Here is a 19,514-nt window from a genome sequence, read left to right on the forward strand (position 1 = left end):
GTGCATCTGCTGACACAAACTCTGAGATCTTTAAAGTTCGTATTGAAGCTTACAGCTGTGACATCATGCATATCATTATGATATGCGTGCATAAGGACAAGAAGGGGAGACATGTACCAACAGTCATATGGACTTAAATGAATGATTTGATTTTGAAAGTAAGAGCTTAATATTTGTTCATTTGTCAAGTCATTCATATAAGAGATCATTTTTTAGTAATTAGAATTATCACTTAAGTAGGAAGGCCCCACTCACTATTTTGGAGATGACAATATGATGATATTGTGCATTTTTGCCAGGACTGAGCAGAGGGTTTTGTCGCTGAGATTTCAGCCATTTAAATGCACAAAAAAAAAAAAAAAAAAAAACCACACACATCAGTGAAGTCTACATAGACCAAATCATGCCTGTCCCATAGTAATGCTGAAACTAATCCCATCATCACATAATTTCTGAAGGGTTTGGCTGGTATGCTGCTGACAAAAAAACAATAAAAACAAAAATATTTTGACAGATATTCAATATTCATAGTGGTTCAATAATTACAATAAATCAAGGGTTGTTTTCACCATGATTCATTTGCAACGCTTATTTTTAGAGAGGTAACACTTTAAAATAAGGTTCAACTTGTTAATATTAATTAATGCATTATGTATCATAAATCAAAAACGAACAACAATTTTTACAACATTTATATAGCGAGGTTAATATTAATTTATTCATAAATATACTATTGTTCATTGTTCATAACATATTAACTAATGTTAAAAAAGTACACAGAAATATTGTTAATTGTTACTTCATGATACCTAATGCATTAAATGTATTGTTTGCCCAAAAATTTAAATTATGTCATCATTTACTCACCACCACTTTGTTCCAAACCTGTAGAACTGATTGAATATCTTTGAATACGTTTTGTTTTTGTCCATACAATGAAAAGCAGTGGATCCAAAATAACACTGGACCCCATTGACTTTCAATGTATGAACAACAACAACAAAAAAAACAAAACATTTTGTTGTCTTCCACAGAAGAAATAATGTCATACAGGTTTGGATTGACATTAAAGGGAGTAAATTATGACAATGTTCATTTTTGGTTGAACTATCCCTTTAAATAATTTGAACAAACTGACCCTTATTGCAAAGCGTCACAGGACGCTCTTCATAAATGAAACAGCTTAGTGTCCACTTCAGAGCGCTCCTTTGAAACATCACAGCTAATGATGATCTATTCCAAAGGGTTATCAAGTAGAGATCGTGGGTCAAATAAACCACAGGTAGCAGAGAGCAGGATGATAGCCCTTGTCATAAAGAAACATATGTGGTACAAATAAAACATAGCACAATGAAAAATATGACATTAATCGTTTGTCTTTTTTGGCTATGAATAAAAACTTTTGAGATAATAAAAGACATCTGCATCTTAAGCGAGTGCAGCAGTCCACAACCGTTCTGAAATGTCCGATCAAGTGAAAATACCTCCTAATCATTCGCTCGAGTGCCACAAAAGTTCAGAGAATAGGTAAGCTGGGTGTGTTAGTGTTGCAGACAGGAATGGATGAAGAGCATATTTCAGTTCCTTCTGAAGTTCTGTAGCTCAGACTCGGTTACCATGGTAACGTACACAGGCTGGTTAAGCCCATTGTACTTTGTTCTCTGTCATAATGCTAGAGCCGCGTGGCTCGAAAGGGAGTGGTTGTCAAAGTCACAAAAAAAGATTGTCATGATTCATACGCAGCAGAGTATCTGTTCTCAGTCACGTGACGGGCATCTTCATTCATTCAATCGCACTGACTCATGAAGTTCATTATTACTCAAGAAGCAGCTATTTTTGGTGCTGTGCCATTCTCCATGGGTTCAATGATGGGGACTACCTGGTCCCTGCGGTTATAGAGAAGTGCTGTAAGGTGCTGTGGTGACTGTCCTGCTCTTTTGGTCCTGGACTCACTGGTCACCCAAGTATAAAGACATGCATTTTCAGTCCTATGGCACACAAGAGTGTGTATTGGCATGTGTGTGTGATTATATGCGGCGTGTGCGTCTCTACAGTGTAATGACTGTGCCGTCCTCCTCTAGATTACGCCCCTCCAAACCCCTGTCGCGGGCATTTAGAGACCCTACGCTTGCGCTGGTCGCCATGGTACCATTCGAGGGGCGGAGGTCGAGGTGAGGCTCATATCGGGGCAGAGCGGGCATGCTAGAGCTTGCCATCGCCCGTGCCGCTGCCTGCGGATTGAGTTTAGTCCCACCGTTCGCCTCGATCACCAGATCCTCCTCGTCCTCGCTCTCCTCGTCGGCTCATAGTTCTGGATAATATGGGACGGGGTCATAGCCATGGAGCCTGGCGTCGAGGTAACCGTAAACACTGGTGCTGCTGTCGAAGATCGTCCTGAGCTGCCGGATGTGGCTCCGCCTCCACTGCTGCGTACCACGTTATTGCGCTGATTGGCTGGTTTGACGGTTATAATGAGGTTGTGGCTATTAGCAATCATCATGTCCGTTACTTGGTCCAAAGACTTTCCGCTCACCTCAATGCGTTGACTTCGAGCACCTCGTCATTGACGGCCAGCAGTCCTGTGCTCTCTGCCAGGCCCCCAGGGACCATGCGGGAGATGAAGATGCCCGGACCTTTTCCAGGCCCTGGGGCGTACGCGAACGCTGGATCCGTCGGCGGATGTAGAAGCCCAGTGGTTTCTCCTGACCATGTTTGTATAGACGGACACGTCGATGAGTCTCTGGGAGGATGTCCACATCGATGATGGAGGACACTGGGCGGAAATCTTTTGGGCAGGCTGATGATGATTGGAGGCTTCTTCTTGTTGGCGTCCGGGCGAAGGAGGACTGCTGCAAGCACCGCCGGGGTCTTCTTACGGGTCACAGTGTCCGTACCGAATGAAGAGTAATCTGCTCCTCTGCACAAAAGGAGAAAAGAGAGAAAGAGAATGTAAATATGTAAAGCTTATGTTAGGCATTGCAATTTGAAGGAATACTGAGGGTTAAAAACAAGTTATGTTCCATTAGGAATGGATTACAATAGCCAACTAGTCAATTAAACAAAGGTCATTAAGATTACACTGTTATGATAGTTTGATTATAAAGTAGCCTATATTTGAGACTATGGGCTATATAGATCTGACTGTGAGAGACTATAGTTTGACATATAGTTACACATTGACATTACATTACAGAATAGCTCTTTCGGCACTATCCTGAATAATGTAAAGGCATTAGTTTCATGTGTGATTGAATGGAAGAGAGGCTCTCGGGAGCGCATGCAAATTTGACATCCTTTTGATTTTCCCGGCAAAAACGTCCCGAGTCCTTCACATAAAATCAGCCAACAGGCTTTCATACACAACTTAAAAAGTAGGGGAAGGTCTTGTTTTTTAAGTTGTGACAAGCTGTTCACATATTGGCAATAAAAAAGTGATTATGCATAAAAATTCGTACATATAGCCCCTTTAAATAATAAATGAAAATCATAATTTAAAATACATTTTCTTTGCTTTTACCTTATTAAAAATAAATTGTAATAAAAAAAAAAAAAACTAAAACGCATTGACACTTTTCAGTGGCTCAGTCAACAGTTCAATATCAGCGTATTGTTGTGCATGTAAACACACACATTATCTGTGCAAGTTCATATTCATACAATAATTTACATTTTCACTTTTTTTTTTTGCACTTGTACTACTATTCCCACAGCTTTGTAAGTAGAGACCTGCAGGGGATACCGTGGTAGAGAATGCCTGCTTGTTAGTTTCCCTCCGCCTCTCAGCTAATGTGTAATCTACTGTAAACCCAAGCCTCCTTTCAACCTCGCTCTCTTTCTCTCTCTCTCAGCTGCCCTTTATGAATTCCTCAGAGGCTTAATCACAGCCTGGACTTTCACCTGAAAGACATTCATACTCAAGATCAAAAAGTAGAATAGAGTAGGAAGAGCGAGAGGATATAAATGTACGTAGGTAAAAAGGCTAGAAATGTCCGAGAGAGTTCAAAGCAGTACCAAGTGTTTTTCTGAACTCCATTTACATGAACGAACAATGGTTAACCTAAGAGATGTAATTATTAACAAAAACAACCATGTTATGAGTTTATTACTAACATCTCAATTATGTTATTTACTGATCTTTTGTATCTAGGTCTGACAAGGTTTGTGACTTAAAGCCATGCATTTTTATGGATTTTTTATGCCATAAACCTGAATTGTACCTCTAAAACGAAAGTATCTTCCTGTACAGTGTTTGTTTAACCAGGACTATGTTAGCAAGGATGAGGCTGTGTGATCTACCATGCGAATAGATTTCACTTCAGCCCAAATATAGTCAAAACACACAAGATTGATTGTTCAGTGAGAGAGAGTAAAGGTCCCCCTGCCAGTTCCCACAAGAAAACTACCTGGATCGTCCTTGTGTTTTGTTTCAACGTGAATAGGCATACCTGTGTTGAAATTTTAACAATCATTTGGCAACATGCCTTCCATACCTGCAGACATAATAAAAAATCTCATTCTGACCTAACAGAGCTGAGATTTATTCACAAACACGCAGCATGCACACACAAGTTTCAGCAATGCAAGTTTGGCAGAAGCAGTCGAGCATGTATGGAGGTCTCTTTTCATCTCCTCCAGCGTTCTTCTCCTCTCTTCCTTCCTTATCTGCTCCACTCTTCCATATTAAAGCTTAACAATGGCTTCATAGTCAGTGTTGAAGGGCAGCATGGGAAGTGCCTGAGGGCCACTCAAACAAGCACAAACTAGCATTTCTGTTAGCTCAGAGGTCCACAGGAGAAAAAGCGAGTGGATTGCAGTGATATATGAAAACTGCATCATGTTGACAGACGCACACAACTTCATCATCTCACTTCCTGAACACAACACAGTTTGTTCTTTGTGAAACCTGATGCTATCACTGCAGATAAACTAGTCTGGCCCTCTGGTCTGGTCATAATGGCTCATCACAAATATGATAGAGACGATCATGTGTTTTAGTCAAACATAGACACGCAAGCATACAGGTCTTATTACACCCCATCATGCATTGGGCTCTCTACAATCAGGGGATACAATCAATTCTCAACACGAACAAATAGTTGACATGAATTTCCAAGATTTTGCTAAAAATTTTCCAGATGTTCATGATTACAGCATGAAAACTTATTTTCACTAAACTTATTTCCTAAAAAACAATATTTTTAATGCAGAAAAGTTTTCTTAAGAGACTTTTTAAGTAAATTGTGAAGACATTTATGTTACAAAATATTTCCATTTCAAATAAATGCTGTAGTTTTAAATTTTCTATTCAAAAAATGTATCACGGTTTTCAACATTGATAATAATAATAAATGTTCCTTGAGCATCAAATCATCATATTAGACTGATTTCTGGAGGATCATGTGACTGAAAGACTGGAGTAATGATGCTGAAAATTCAGCTTTGCCATCAGCATTGAATAAATTACTTTTTAAATATATATTATAATAGAAAATATTTATTTTAAACTGTGATACTATTTCACAATATTAATGTTTTTACTGTATTTTAGATAAAATAATTGCAGCCTTGGTGAGCCGCTCTTTCTCCTCTTGGATTTCTCTGCAGTTGTGTGTTAATATGGCAGCTGAAATGTGACACTGGCTTTATCTGATACTGTGGTCACCATTGACCGTGGCTTGTGGAAGTACCTTCCTCACTTCCTGTCAGAGGACACCAGGATGCAGTCTGTGTGATCAGTCTGTCATGTCAACCAGTGAGAGTAGTGTGCGTGTGTGTAAGAGCTTAGTGAAATGCAGCCCCAACTTTGCTATATGATCAGTATCCCATTACGCAGGGTCTTACAGTCCCAAGGTCAGGTGACCATTTGTGTATTCTTAACTGTTCTGCGTTTAAGTAATTAATAAAGAGTCAATATTACAATAAAAAATACTATTAATCTAAATAAACTAAATATAAAACACTAAAAGTAAATGCTACAAGTGAATTTGGGCATCGCAACAATACGCATTATAGAAAAAGAATAGGCCTGTAACTGTTCATTTTGAGATTTGCTAACGATCATTACTTGTGTTTTTAAAGATGAACTTTAAGTGTGTTAGATAATTGCAAAAGTAAACTAAATGTAAAAATAGGGCAAATGAACAATTAAATACCAGGTATCTGCCGATACCGAAAAATCTTTAATATCGTCCGATAATTAACGATACAATATCAATATATTATGTATCACTTAAATAGAATAAAATACTTTTTTCTAGGCCACTGATATGACACGCATCAGGAAATCATATTAAACATATCTACTTTTCATGTCTATAGGTGTAAGAACAAAGTACCTTCACGCTTTGTTCTTACACCTATATACTTGGTGCACCTTCCAAACATTACGAATACATAAAATATACTCTGAACACTGAACACTGAAATGTGCAACTTATGTAGTTTGTTTAGATGACACCTATTTGATTAGTGACTATTGATAATTAAGTTTTCATTGTCAGTTCAGAAGTTTGCATGCACGTTCGTGAGCAGCATCCCACGAGGAGCGTGAAAACAATAGAGATGTCACACCGTGTCTCTGCTCACCGCAAACTGTGAGACTCATCTCATCCAATATTCAGCAGGCCTTATGAAGGCCGCGATGGCTCATGTTTCACTTTTGTGAATGTCTCATTCAGTTTTCTTTTTTGCATGTGCTACTTTCTGTTTACAGTCTCGCTCCACAAAGCTGCTTGCAGAGAATTGTGAGCCCAGATTAGTCAGACGAGCAGCCGCTGACATTTCTGCTTCTTTAAGGTTAAGTCCAGACGTCTCCCACATGAGGAGTGTGTACCATCCCGTTCCAGTCACGGCACGATAGAGGAGAGGGGAGAAGAGCGGGTGGAGAAAGGGCTATAATGAGTGCTTATTATTAGGAACGAGAACGAGAATGAGTGATGGTTGATGGGTAAAAAACTTTTGAATAGAGAAACTTTATGAGGTGATTATATTCTGGGCCCGCTGAGTGCATACTTCTGTGACACAGCTATATGATAAAGTTAGACCTCTTCTGATAACAGAGGTAGACAGCAAAGGCTGAGAGCAGTGAAACATGAAAATCCCTTGAGAATAAGATACAGAGAGAACGTGTAGAAAAAATAAGGTGCACTGTGTATGAAACTTGCATGGGAATCATTACAGCAGTTTCTAATTTGAGCAAAAATTCAAGCAATTCAAATTGCTTATTGTGTGTAAACAACCTTGAGCCGCCAACGCATCATCGTCATCATCATGCATTTCCTGTGAACTGTACGGACAGCAGAACACCTGGTGTCAAGCATTAGTTCTTCAAACTAAGATCTTTAAGTCTTATATGCACAGAGCCAGGACTGTTGACTATATGCACATCAAATTTGATCCATTTAGCAACTTACACTTAGACAGGAAGAGAGCATCTGAATGATATGTACAGCGGCCATAATTCATTTAGTTTTTATGTGCTAAGGAGCAGGTAAATGAGAAATAGATTCAGCGTTTTTCATTCAAAAGCATTCACTCGAATTTCAGCACGTGTCTAAAAGAAAATGAAGAAATTATATAGTAAAAGGGTTATTCCATCTCAAGTGGTTCAATGGAGATTTCTAGACCATTTTTAATTTTTCAATTATTGGACCACTTAATATGGAAAGACCTAAAACGTTGTGAAATTTGTTTTTTTTTATTTCAACATTTGAGCCAAGTCAATATTTTTTTCTGTAGTAATCAACACAACTGTCTCATGTTGTTGATTACCACAGGAAATAAATTCTAAGTAATGTTGCACAGCTCAGGACTGCTTTCACATATAGTTCCTTTATAATGCTAGAGCTCTGTGAACACCTTTATGGACAAATTTAAGACCGAGCAGTATGTGTGTTTAATAAGAGTGTGTGTGGGTAGAATGACTCCTTGATGTCATGTACTGCTGCCTTCAGTTTAATTAATGCTGACGCTGCTCATTCTTCTCTCTCCCACTCTTTTCCTTCAGTGCATCATCTTTTTTCCCTCTGACACATTCTCTATCTCTCTCTGGTCCCACAGACCACCTAAAGGTTCTTTATTGGCATTGATGGTTCCATGAAGAACCTTTTACATGCATGACATTGCACAAAAGGTTCTTTAGTTTATTAAAATGTTCTTCAAACTAAGAAAAAAATGGTTATTTTCTGTTTACCGAAAAGTTCTTTGGGGAACCAAAAATGGCTATTCTATGGCATTGCTCCAAAAACCCTCATTTGGAAGCTTTATTGTAAAGAGTGTACAGTCTATTCAGATCATTCTGATGCATACTGTACACAAACATTGCAAACTCCAATATGATTGGCTGGATTTAAGCAATTTTCAGGAATCAGAGTGCTCAGGCTTTAATTAGTCTGCCTGGAAACAAATTTGTACTTAATGACATGAGTAAACTAGATATACATGAGCAGAACTATATACCTTTCTGTTTTGGTTATGCCTGTGAAATAATTTGGATAGAAATTCTGATCAGTCTACACACATTTTCACTCTTTTTCCATGTAATAGAAGATGGAATTGTGGAACAGAGACTTCCTGCACTCAATAGTAGCTGGGACACCCTGTCAGCAAAGACCTGTCTGATAACCTGCCTGCACCTTCTCTTGCATTTGACTCTGTGACGAATATGAAGTGCACTGTAAAGGTCACATGGTCAGAGTTCAGTTTGGAAGGTGTTTTACCGCTCTGAGGTTAATCATACACAGAAGCCTCATAAAACACTAAAGTCATCAGCATTCCAGACTTGTGACAGAGGCAATAAAGAACAAATGATCCTACATCAGAGTTGTGTACTGCGAGAGAGGCTGAAGTTTCAATCTCTCTCACATGGTTCACTGTGTCCAGTTTGGCACAGGGATGGGTCAAATTGGTCCAAAACTGTTAATTCAAAAACAGACAAGTTTATCTATATTTTTTTTTATTTTGGTATTTTAGCTGCAGTGCTTTAAGTGTACTGCAGTGTGGTGTGCTTGAATGGTAAAACTCTTTCTGAAAAGCTGTATCTTTATTATCATCATATTTTAAAAAAAACACCACAAGTTGCATCTCAATGTTCAAAAGTTTAGAGCACTGTTGTTGTTGTTGTTTTGCTTTAAATACATTTTTATCTGTTTTAAACTTTAAAACATCTTCAAAAAGTGTTTTAAAACCCTCCATTTGGTTGCGCTTCATCTAGCCATTTTTGAACAAGGGAACATCCATAGACGACACACCTCTGATCAGGGTCAAACCCAGTTAAGACTGAATAGTTGACTCGTCATTCAGGCAGCCCACTGACTAGTCGATTTTGAAAATCGCTAGGGATGCACATCCCATGACGGTACCTCATTGAACGGTCTCCAAAAATGGTTTCTTGCTGAAATATTGCTTTAGACAACCTGCTTCTTCATTACTTCAGTTGGACTAGAAGTTACTTTTTACACATTGTTTTTTGTTGTTGTTTTTTTTTTGGAATGAAATTAATACTTTTATTCAACAAGGATGCATTATATTCATCAGAAGTGACAGTAAAGATATTTATAATGTAATAAAAGATTTCTATTTCAAATAACTGCTTTTCTTTTGAACTTCCCATTAATTAAAGAATCCTGAAAAAAAAGAAGAAAAAATCTGTTTCCACAAAGACAGATTCCTAAAATACTTTTAAATCATAATAATATTTCCCAATATTACTGCTTTTAAGTTTTTTTTTATCAAATACATGCATCCTTATTGAATATGAGAGACTTTCAAATACATTAAAAAAAAAAAAAAACGTACTGATCCCAAGCTTTTGAACGGTAGTGTATATTAAAATAAGCATCTAAAGTATCGCTACATACAATACCATGAGAAAAAGTACCAATATAAGATGATATCGACACCTCTTATGAAGCACAAGAACAACTCAATTTGAACAAGAGTTGACAACAAATACTGTGTTTGTGAATGACTTGCCCTTTTATCCAATACAGGACTAATCAGTGACCAGGGGCCGGTTGCATAAACCATTAAGACTACTCATCACATTTTTTTCTGTAAGACTGTTCATAACCATTTCAAAAAGTTAGTTATACAAAAATGTAGATTGTTCTAATTTGTTATTCGAAAGTAAGACTGATTGCCCATTGGTTCAATGCTGGTTGGTCAAAGTACTTAAGACACAGTCTTAACATAAGGGCTAAGGCTATGTTTATGCAACTGACCCCAAGTCTACACTATTTTTTTTTTCATCAATCAGGTAATAGCAGAGTGTTTTCCCACTAATATCACCTCCTTACACTCCCACCTTTTCCCATCACCTCCTTCCTGATCTGGTCCCTCTCTACACCTCCATATGTTCACAAACTTCTTCATTCCTCGCACCCATGTGCAGCCATCCTGTCCTGTCTAATCTAATCAGCAGAGGTGATCAGAGTCTGACCACATTCCACACAGTGTGACGCCTCCCCCAAATCCTGCAGCTAACTGCCCCTTCCCCCCAGAAGTACAACCTCTTCCACCCCTCCTTCATCCCGCTCCGCTTCATTGACAACACCAGAGAGGCACTGGGCCGATCGCACTGGCCCTCTCTATCCAGGCATGATGACATAACAGTGTTCCAGTGCTTCTGTGTATCAGTCTGACATTCCTTGACCCTGGAATTCCTCCCTCTTATTAAAGCGGCTCCTCCTAAAACTGAAACGGCAATAAAAGCTGCAGACGTCACAGGTGTCAATAAAACTCAAGCCCACTCCTGTGCCCTGATTCAGCTGATGACATGAATGGAAAAGTAAACAAATTAGTGGTTTCAGCAAAGAAGAGGAGTGGTAAAGCGAAAGAGAGAGGGAAAGAGTGGGCAGATTCCTAAAACGTAAGTCACGGCACTCTCTAGAAACTATTCCATTTGCTTTCCAGAACCACACCTCTCAGACAGGTGAGGCCAGCAGGGAGGATCCCAAAAACATGCTAAGAAAACTATGAAAGGAATGGAAATAATGTGTAATGAATGACACAATGAAATGAATCACAGGGCTATTATTAGAAACAGATGAAAGTTTTAATTTTAGTGAACAAAAGACGGATTAATGCTAATACTATTAGCCGACTCGTATATTAATCTCAGCGGAAATACTCTACAACCTCCTTCAAAACAAGATTTTGTAGTTTGGTTTAAATGTTAAAGCTATCAAGTAAATGTGTGGATGCTCAAATTGAAGCTTTGCTCAAAACCTAGTGAGCTGTCAGCTGCCAACTATAGGGAGCTTTCTTCTAAGTTCTAAGGCAGCATCCTAACCGAAAAGGAACCTCATAAGTGACAGATTTAGAACGCTATGCAGAGGCAGCAAGTCCACACTCCACATAAACAATGATCCTTGTGTGAAGAGCTCGGGAGATTCGACTTTTTAATCTTTGCATGTTGCTAACAGGGCGCAACAATGCCATTTTTAGGGTGAAAGCAAAGAAAGATTTGGTACCCCCATGCCAAAGGAAGATGGGTGTGGAGATTGAGCAGGATATGTTTATGATACTTATGCAATGCATATGTTGCATACCACTTTTCTGTCCTGCTGGTTGCTAAGCTACACTGTATAAAATATCATTTTTCCAGAAAAATACCTGTTGATTGGTTAACTGTAAATAGTAAATCAACTGCATTGAATGTGAAAGTGACATGTGAAGGCCAAGTAAGGTAACCCATACTTGAAATTTTAGCTTCAAGTGAGTTATACATTTAACACCTGTATTATATTATGGTGGTTATCAGGAAAAAAAAAATGTTTTGGCAATTCAAGTAGATCTACAAGTAGACCAACCAAAGTGCCTTGAGAAGCTGCTTTAATCGCGCTATATACAATAAAATACGCCATCCCATAATACTTTTTTTTACTACATTAACAATTTATTTTCTAGTGTATAAACATGATCTTAATAAGCATATAAATATATCACATTGGGTAAAATCAGTTTTGATTAGATTAAGCTTTGTCTTTCTGTATTAAATGAACTATTGAGAAAAGAGGTTGCTGCAACAATGCTGCCCAAAATAAGGTATTTTAGAGGGCTGCATAACATTGAAGGAACATTTCACATCAAGAGCATTCCTATGATGCCTTAAAACACTGTCCAAGGAGATTTTGTAACAGAGATTATTTCCTGAAATCAGTTGGTAACAATGTAGAGCACAGAAAATATAGAGCAAAGAGCCAATATTATGACATAGCAGCTGAGCAGGATGTCTGATCAGGAAATCAATGATGCAAATAGACACACAGGTGGCAACACCCCTTAAGCCAGCAAACGTGTATCCACAACAGACAGACAGTGCCGTAACCACCATAGACATTGAGGGTGGAGGGACGTCCCACTCAGTATTCAGACAGAGGATTCACCATTTTCAATGGTTGAGTCTTAAAATGATTAAATTTGGTCCGGTCCTCCACAATCCTGATTCCTGAATATCTAATATCTATTCCAGCATGCTACAATCACCACTCAAGAATCTCGTCATTAACCCCAATCAGCCTGGGCTCTTCACTGCTGCCATGGTAGCAGGTAAACAAGCATGGGTATTGGTGTATTGTAGTAATCCCGATGTTGTCTGAAAAAGCATGCATGTCTGTGTTGGGACGGGACACCTATAGAAACACATAAACCCTAATTTGGAGTGTTTAGATGTACATTTACACCCTACAAAACATCCTCATTAAAGATCCAGTAAGCTGAGCTCAAGTCAAGCCACTTGAATATGCAAAACAGGCTACGACAGAACAAAACCCAGAATTCCAAACACAATCCACAGACGAGGCGCACCGCTCAAGAATGCTCCAGTCCCCCCCATCCCCCACGTAAACTCCAACCACAACGAAGGCTATCTTAACCCAGATCACTGAATGTGTGCCATTCAACGACGGCAAGACGCTGCACAAAAGATTTCAGTTAGTTTGACAGTCTTACTGTGCACTTTGATGTGATTTCAAAAACAGTGTGCTGGCTCCCTACAAAGTGCAAAAAACACTCTGGATCTGATGTGGTCACGTTTTTATTAGTCTTTATTTCTCATAACGTGTGCTTTTTCTGGGCAAGTCGGAGTGAACTGCGGCACTAATAGAGTCTCATGAACGAGCACGTCGCATAGCTGTGCACAGAAGACCAACGGTCAAGTTTAGGATTTTAAATAATACATTAAATTTATTAAAAAAGGCTTCAGATTTCATTTGGACTTACTTAATCAGCCTATAACAAGTGTGCATATTAATCTATGCTGCATTTAGGGTACCAGCCTAAACATCACATCTAGCCTTTGGAATAATGTCTGCGTACCCCCTACATACACACGCATGCACTCAAAGAACTAAAACATGTGACAAGATAGGACTCCCTATGCAGAGTTAAAAAGTGGGCGGGTCCTCATGTGCTTCCGTGACATATTCTGCCATAGCAACAGGTCACAGCATGAAGCTAGCGTCACCGTGTAATTGAAACGCAGGCCACACAATGTTACACAGTGACCCCTCTAATCTCCACCTGACAAAGTGGCTTACCATCTACAGGTCATATGGCACACAGACACAGCTTAGAGTGGGGCACCCCACAGCCTGGGGCCACAACACACCAAAACCACACAACAACTGTGAACTGCGTTACTTTAACTTTATATTGTTCCTTTCAAATAAGCTTAGCCAAGGGTTCAAAGTCTAGAAGTCTGAAGACTTTTAACCCAAATTAAGAAACACTCGGCCACATTATTTTAAGAAAAACACATAGGCCTAAAGGAAGATTATGCAATATAATAAGCCTTGCAAAATGTCTTAAATATCATAGGCTAAACGTAAAACAGTAAATAACTATATGATACAATATCAATCAAATAAGCAATGATAAACATTTAGGAAAGATAAACAATGAATATTTAAATTCAGCTGTGTTGACAAAGAGAATTTATCTGGAATGAGACTTATCCCAGCTAGCAACCAAGTTACCACACAGATATACCTGCTTCCCTTAGGACAACATAACCTGTCACATTATAATCTGATATAACTGATATATAAACAAAAGCACCACTTCTGGTCTGACAGCTTCCTGAAGCACAGTCAGCTACTGCCTCCACATAGGCCTATATTATCAGTTGAAACACATTTGTGCATATTATTCAACTACATATAAATCATACAGATGGACAAATGAACCACAACTGTGAGTGTTATGACCATAAGGGATCTAAAGGAAATTATAAATTCTCATCATACAGATGGACAAATGAACTACAACTGTGAGTGTTGAAGTTTGACCAATAACCCACTTAAAAAAAAACAACTCTCACCTTTCCGCTGCAAGAAGAGACGGAGCAGGGGCGCTGCCACGGACATTGCTTTATGGTAGTTGTCATCGTTGTTGATTGGCAGCAGGTCCCCGTGAACATCGGCGTAACCCACAAGCAGGTCGACGTTAGGGATCCGATGCACATGCTGCAGCAAGCCATAGAACTCATCAAAGCGTCCCGGCTTGGACCGGTCCAAAGAGAACCGCCTGAATTCTGCTCCAAACTAACAACATTGAACAGACATTAGTACGCACAAATGACATGGTAAAACAAGAAGTACAACAACAAACATTTCTAACTCATAACTACAGAAACTTCCAAGTCCTCTGAAGTATGATTTGAGTGACAGACCGACGGAAATGTAAAATTTCACTGATAAATATTGCTAAATAAACTTGTGTTATGATTCTATGTTATTTTTGCTTCCTCTTTAAAACTTGAAAGCTCCAGTTGCCATTCATTGTAATTGATAAATATAGCTATAATTGATAAATGTCTGATATTAAAAATGTATGCTACTTTGTTTTCGAAAAGAAAATGAAAACACACTGAAAACTATTACGTCACACAACAACTCACTCCAACATGCGCTCTTAACAGGAAAGCGCTCTTCCAGAGAATTCGTTTTAGACGATGATCTAAATCTTAAAATAGGCAGAGACCATTAAAAATCCAAAACCTATAAATTAAACAATTGCTATTATCAGCCAAGAAACGATATGGTGCCAACATACGGTGCATCACTAGAAAAAAGCAACAAGAACAATTTAAATGACCCCCTTTTTGCTAACTTATGTTACAACAGATTCTTCATTTTTGGGTGAACTATCCCTTTAAGGGGAAGAAAGCATTAGATTTTAGTATAGAGTAACTAAATATAGAACAGCAGCATGAGTAGCAATCAAAAAAAATTACTCATGTAAATTATTTATAAACCAGGAAAATCATGGGCAAAAAATCTGATGCAAAAATTAAATGATTAAAATTTGACTCCTTACATTCTTTCACTATTAATAACTTATGAAATGGATTGGTAATTAAAAAAAACATAACGTGAGTGGGAGGACTGAGACTTAGTCAGCTGTAACGTCATCACTAGCCAAGCATGGCTTGTCCATTATAAAGTAGCCCAGTAAATCTTTGTGTTGGTGGAGTGAGTATGACCAGACTCTTGTTTACAGTGTCATCCATAATTATCAACACAAGAAAAACCTGAATAAACATTTACTAAACAGCACATACATTCCTCTGGTGGTGATTGTGAACAACTATCCCCACCTACAATGACATGAACAAGAAAAAGCTATGAATGAGTTTGAACTGTCTACCTAAACAAATTTCCAGAACCCTGTATACTGTATGTTATTAGTTTTGAGAGACAAAACCAACATTTGGTTTGTACATCAGACTACAGCGGTATGAAGTTATAAATATCTTCTGTATTGTTGTTCAGGCATGTATAATGCCTGTCAAACTGCTCTCACATCACAGCTGAGATAAAGGCTCACTGTGTGAGACCGGTTAAGTAACAGTTATCTTATTTATCACATGTGCAGCTTGGTATTTGATTTAACTTATTTTTGTTGAGAAGAGTCAATATTTAATTTCCTCAAACATGATCTTGTCATGTGGATGTGAAGTTTGGAATCATCTGCTTGTTTACCAAGAGACTGAGGGAACACAAGTTTGGAAGCAAGAAAGACTTTTGATAAACTGATACATTACACAAGGCATTTTAGCACTTATTCCTTAAAACAAACTAGTATCTAGGCTACCTGTGTTACTAGCACTTTTAAAAATGAACTGCACTTAATCCGATAGGAACTAGAATCTATTCAATTAGTCTTTGCTAATAGTCTCTATTCTATTGTTACTGGTAAAAAATTACATGTTTTTCCATTGAATTCTATGGGGATCTGTGGTTCAGATATTTATTTCCAACTTATTCTGGTTTTACTAGAAAATAAGCATTAGTTAGATACCTTTTCTTTGGTTACTGGTAACTGTTCTAATAATAGTAGTACTAGTATCTATTCCAGTTTTTCAAGTATTATTTGAACAGACACAAGTACCAGTTTATTAGTCATTACTCATTAGCATGGATACCAGTTGGCAATAACAACATATAGAACTACAAAATAATCATAATTGCATAATGATAACTTCATTTTTAACATCATTAAAAAAATATGACAAATAAAAAGTAATATATATATATACTTTTTTTTTTAAATGAGATAAGAAGTGTTACTAGTGACAACTGAGAAAGATACTTGTGTCTCATACTGGCATAGTTCCTAATGAATAGCCTCTAGTAAAAACTGGAACGGGGACCAGCAAGAACTACTACATAGTCTGACATGATCACTTGATATCTGAACCACAGATCCCAATAGATGTCAATGGTAACATCAGTTTGTATAGGCAAACACGAATAGTTATTCGTCACTATTGGGATTTTGACTAGAAGCAAAGGAATAAGTGCTGGTAGCCTATATGTAATGAATGATTATTAGTTTGAAATAAAATTGATGCTAATAAATATTAAATTACTTATTAGTACTTAAAATAAGTAACAGGAACATAAAATAGATAGTAAACTAGTTAGTTTAAATGAATAATTATTAAACGGCTTGCCATAGACTGGGAGATATTGTGACTAAACAGACTGGTCAAACACGCACAAATTGTGTAAGTTAACATTTACAAAACAACTAAAATAAAAACTTTGAGGCATTATATTTATAATATAATAAACACCTGACAACATGAAATAAGAGCACCTGTCAAAACACTCCAATTCTCCCCAACAACTACGGACATACTGTTGTCCTCGTAGTAGGCTACTAAAGCAACGGTCGATTGAACTCACAAGGTTGGCAAAACTTACCAGGACAGTGTGATTGTGTCTTAACACCCAAATGTACTGTTAAGTCTATTACTAACACAAAGACTTATCATTCTTTGATTGAACACTAATTAATTAGTAATTGGCCCGCTGGCTACGCACCTTGCTCTTCACCTCCACGGCGTTCAGAGTTCGGTTGCTCGGCACTCGGTGGTTTTTGTTCATCTTTCGCTACCTGGACCCCGCCGCAGAAACACACTTGCCCTCCCGCGGGCTGCGCTCATCCGCCTTGAGCTCGGTCCGTCCAAAACGGCTTTTCTCGGCTTAATCCAGTTAAAGGCGCGTATCTCGCGACAACTCCGTGTCTTTGCTTGTGTTGTTATCGGAATTGAGTAGCAACGGCGACGCCTGTCAACTGAACGTGCTCCGAAACTCTGCCTCTACCCCAACCCGCCTCTCTCACATGCACGCGCACACACACACGCTCTGCCACATAGTGTGGACGGCATGACCGTGACGCTGCGTGTGCACCCAGGAAACAGCTCAGCGTGAAGACACGATAGCAAGCGCGCCCCCTCTGGTCACAACAGCCATTCTTTTCTTTTCTTTTTTTTGTTATGAACAAGTGAAGTGAGGCTCGTTGCAAACCGAGATGGACAAAGTATACACAACTTCCTTACTTGAGTGAAAGTACAGATAGCCTACTACTGGTCAAATATTAAAAACCGTTACTTGTAAAGTTAAAGTACAAAAGCAGGCTACTCGTTTTTAAGTAGCCTTAAGTATCAAAAGTCAAAAGTAAATGTCAATGCATTGTTTTATTATTGTTGCATTGTTGTATGTAATACTTACAGTACCTTATGCCTCTGAATCTATGCCTGCATACCTACCCTCATATCAATATCAAATTTATTTCTAGAACACAATTCCAGTTGTGGAATTGAATGTGAGATTGAATAAGTGCACTTATTCAATCTCACAAGTCTAAAAAGCGACTTTCATTTCCAATCAAAATCCAATGTCTGTCCGACGTCGGGTTCTGACGTCAATTCGACGGCGGGTTATGACGTTAATCCGACGTTAGGTTCTGACGTCAAACCGACTTAAATTTCCAACCAAAATGCAACCCCTGCGACCAAAATGCAACCCCTGCGACCAAAATCATCCCCTGACTGATGTTACTAATTTCTATAAGGACCTTGACAGAAATGTAGTGTAGTAAAATGTACGATATTTGTTTTTCAAATGTAGTGAAGTTAAAGTAAAAAGTTTCCAGAAAAAATATTACTAAAGTAAAGTACAGATACTCAAAAAGTGTAAGTTCAGTAGCCTATAGCAAATGTACTTTGTCACTGTCCACCTCTGTGTAAATAGCACGAATGCTCTAAGTACATGGTATTATCATCTAATACCACCAGTAATTTTAAAGGTAAACACAGAAAAAACTCATTGCCCTATAGTCTTCTACTTCCAAAAGACACATATACTGCACTTTCAAACATAATTTCTTCTGAAAAGTAGCCTATGTTTGTACTTCTTTGCTTTTTGCATTTCCATTCTACAATGGACTGCATATAAAATATTGCACTGTATATTCAATGTACACTGTACAGCAGTGCCTACAATTTTTAGATAAAAACTGGCAGATGTGGTTGCCAGAAATTCACCTTAAAAATACAGTCACGTTTCAGGCATTACAAGCAGGTATTTTGGTACCTGAATATTTTACTCTTCATAACCTGTATTTTATACTATAATATTAATACACTTGCAGTCTATTATACTTGTGGTACTAAAATTCACTTAAAATATTCTGATAACCACCTTAGTAATAAAACAGAAGAACTCAGGATGAATAAAAGTTGATCAAAAAGACCACGAGCAATGTCTAAAAACATTGAAAGCTTGCATGCACATTCAACAATATCTGTGCTCTAAAAAGTAATTAATTACTATAATTACATAACAGAATAATGAGATTACTGTACTAATTACTCTCTCTATAAAGTATTGCATTCCTCATTGCTAATTACTTTCTAAAGTCATTTTTATTCCTGCTCTTTTAATTCTTTCAAAAAAATATTATAAAATTGCAGAAATTATTCTTGAACTGACCAAAGTATTTAAAGGGAGAAGTAAGTAAGCTTAAGTTTTTTGTCCGTTCGGAAATTATATTTCTTTTTAGGTTACATAAAAAATAAATGTTAAATCCACTAATGTTTTATATAGAATTGTTATATAATCTATATTTAATGCAATTACATGATAAGTAACTGTAATTAAATTACAGAAAAAATAGGAGTAATCCCTTACTTTACATTTTCAAGGAAAAAAAATCAATTACAG

The 19,514-nt window shown here is 37.8% G+C and overlaps 1 protein-coding gene across 1 annotated transcript; it reads right to left on the bottom strand.

Moving 5' to 3' along the window:
* Nucleotides 1-42: 42 nt before the first annotated feature.
* Nucleotides 43-17,730, bottom strand: pard6b (par-6 partitioning defective 6 homolog beta (C. elegans)). Its single transcript, XM_079849166.1, is given in 7 exon segments — nt 43-2,300; nt 2,303-2,541; nt 2,544-2,633; nt 2,636-2,792; nt 2,794-2,912; nt 14,315-14,543; nt 17,331-17,730. Coding segments are annotated over 7 exon segments (1,149 nt in total). The 5' UTR covers nt 17,394-17,730; the 3' UTR covers nt 43-2,048.
* Between the last annotated feature and the right edge of the window lie 1,784 nt (nt 17,731-19,514).

This window comes from Squalius cephalus (assembly GCF_949319135.1).
Source record: "Squalius cephalus genome assembly, chromosome: 18".
NCBI lineage: Eukaryota > Metazoa > Chordata > Actinopteri > Cypriniformes > Leuciscidae > Squalius > Squalius cephalus.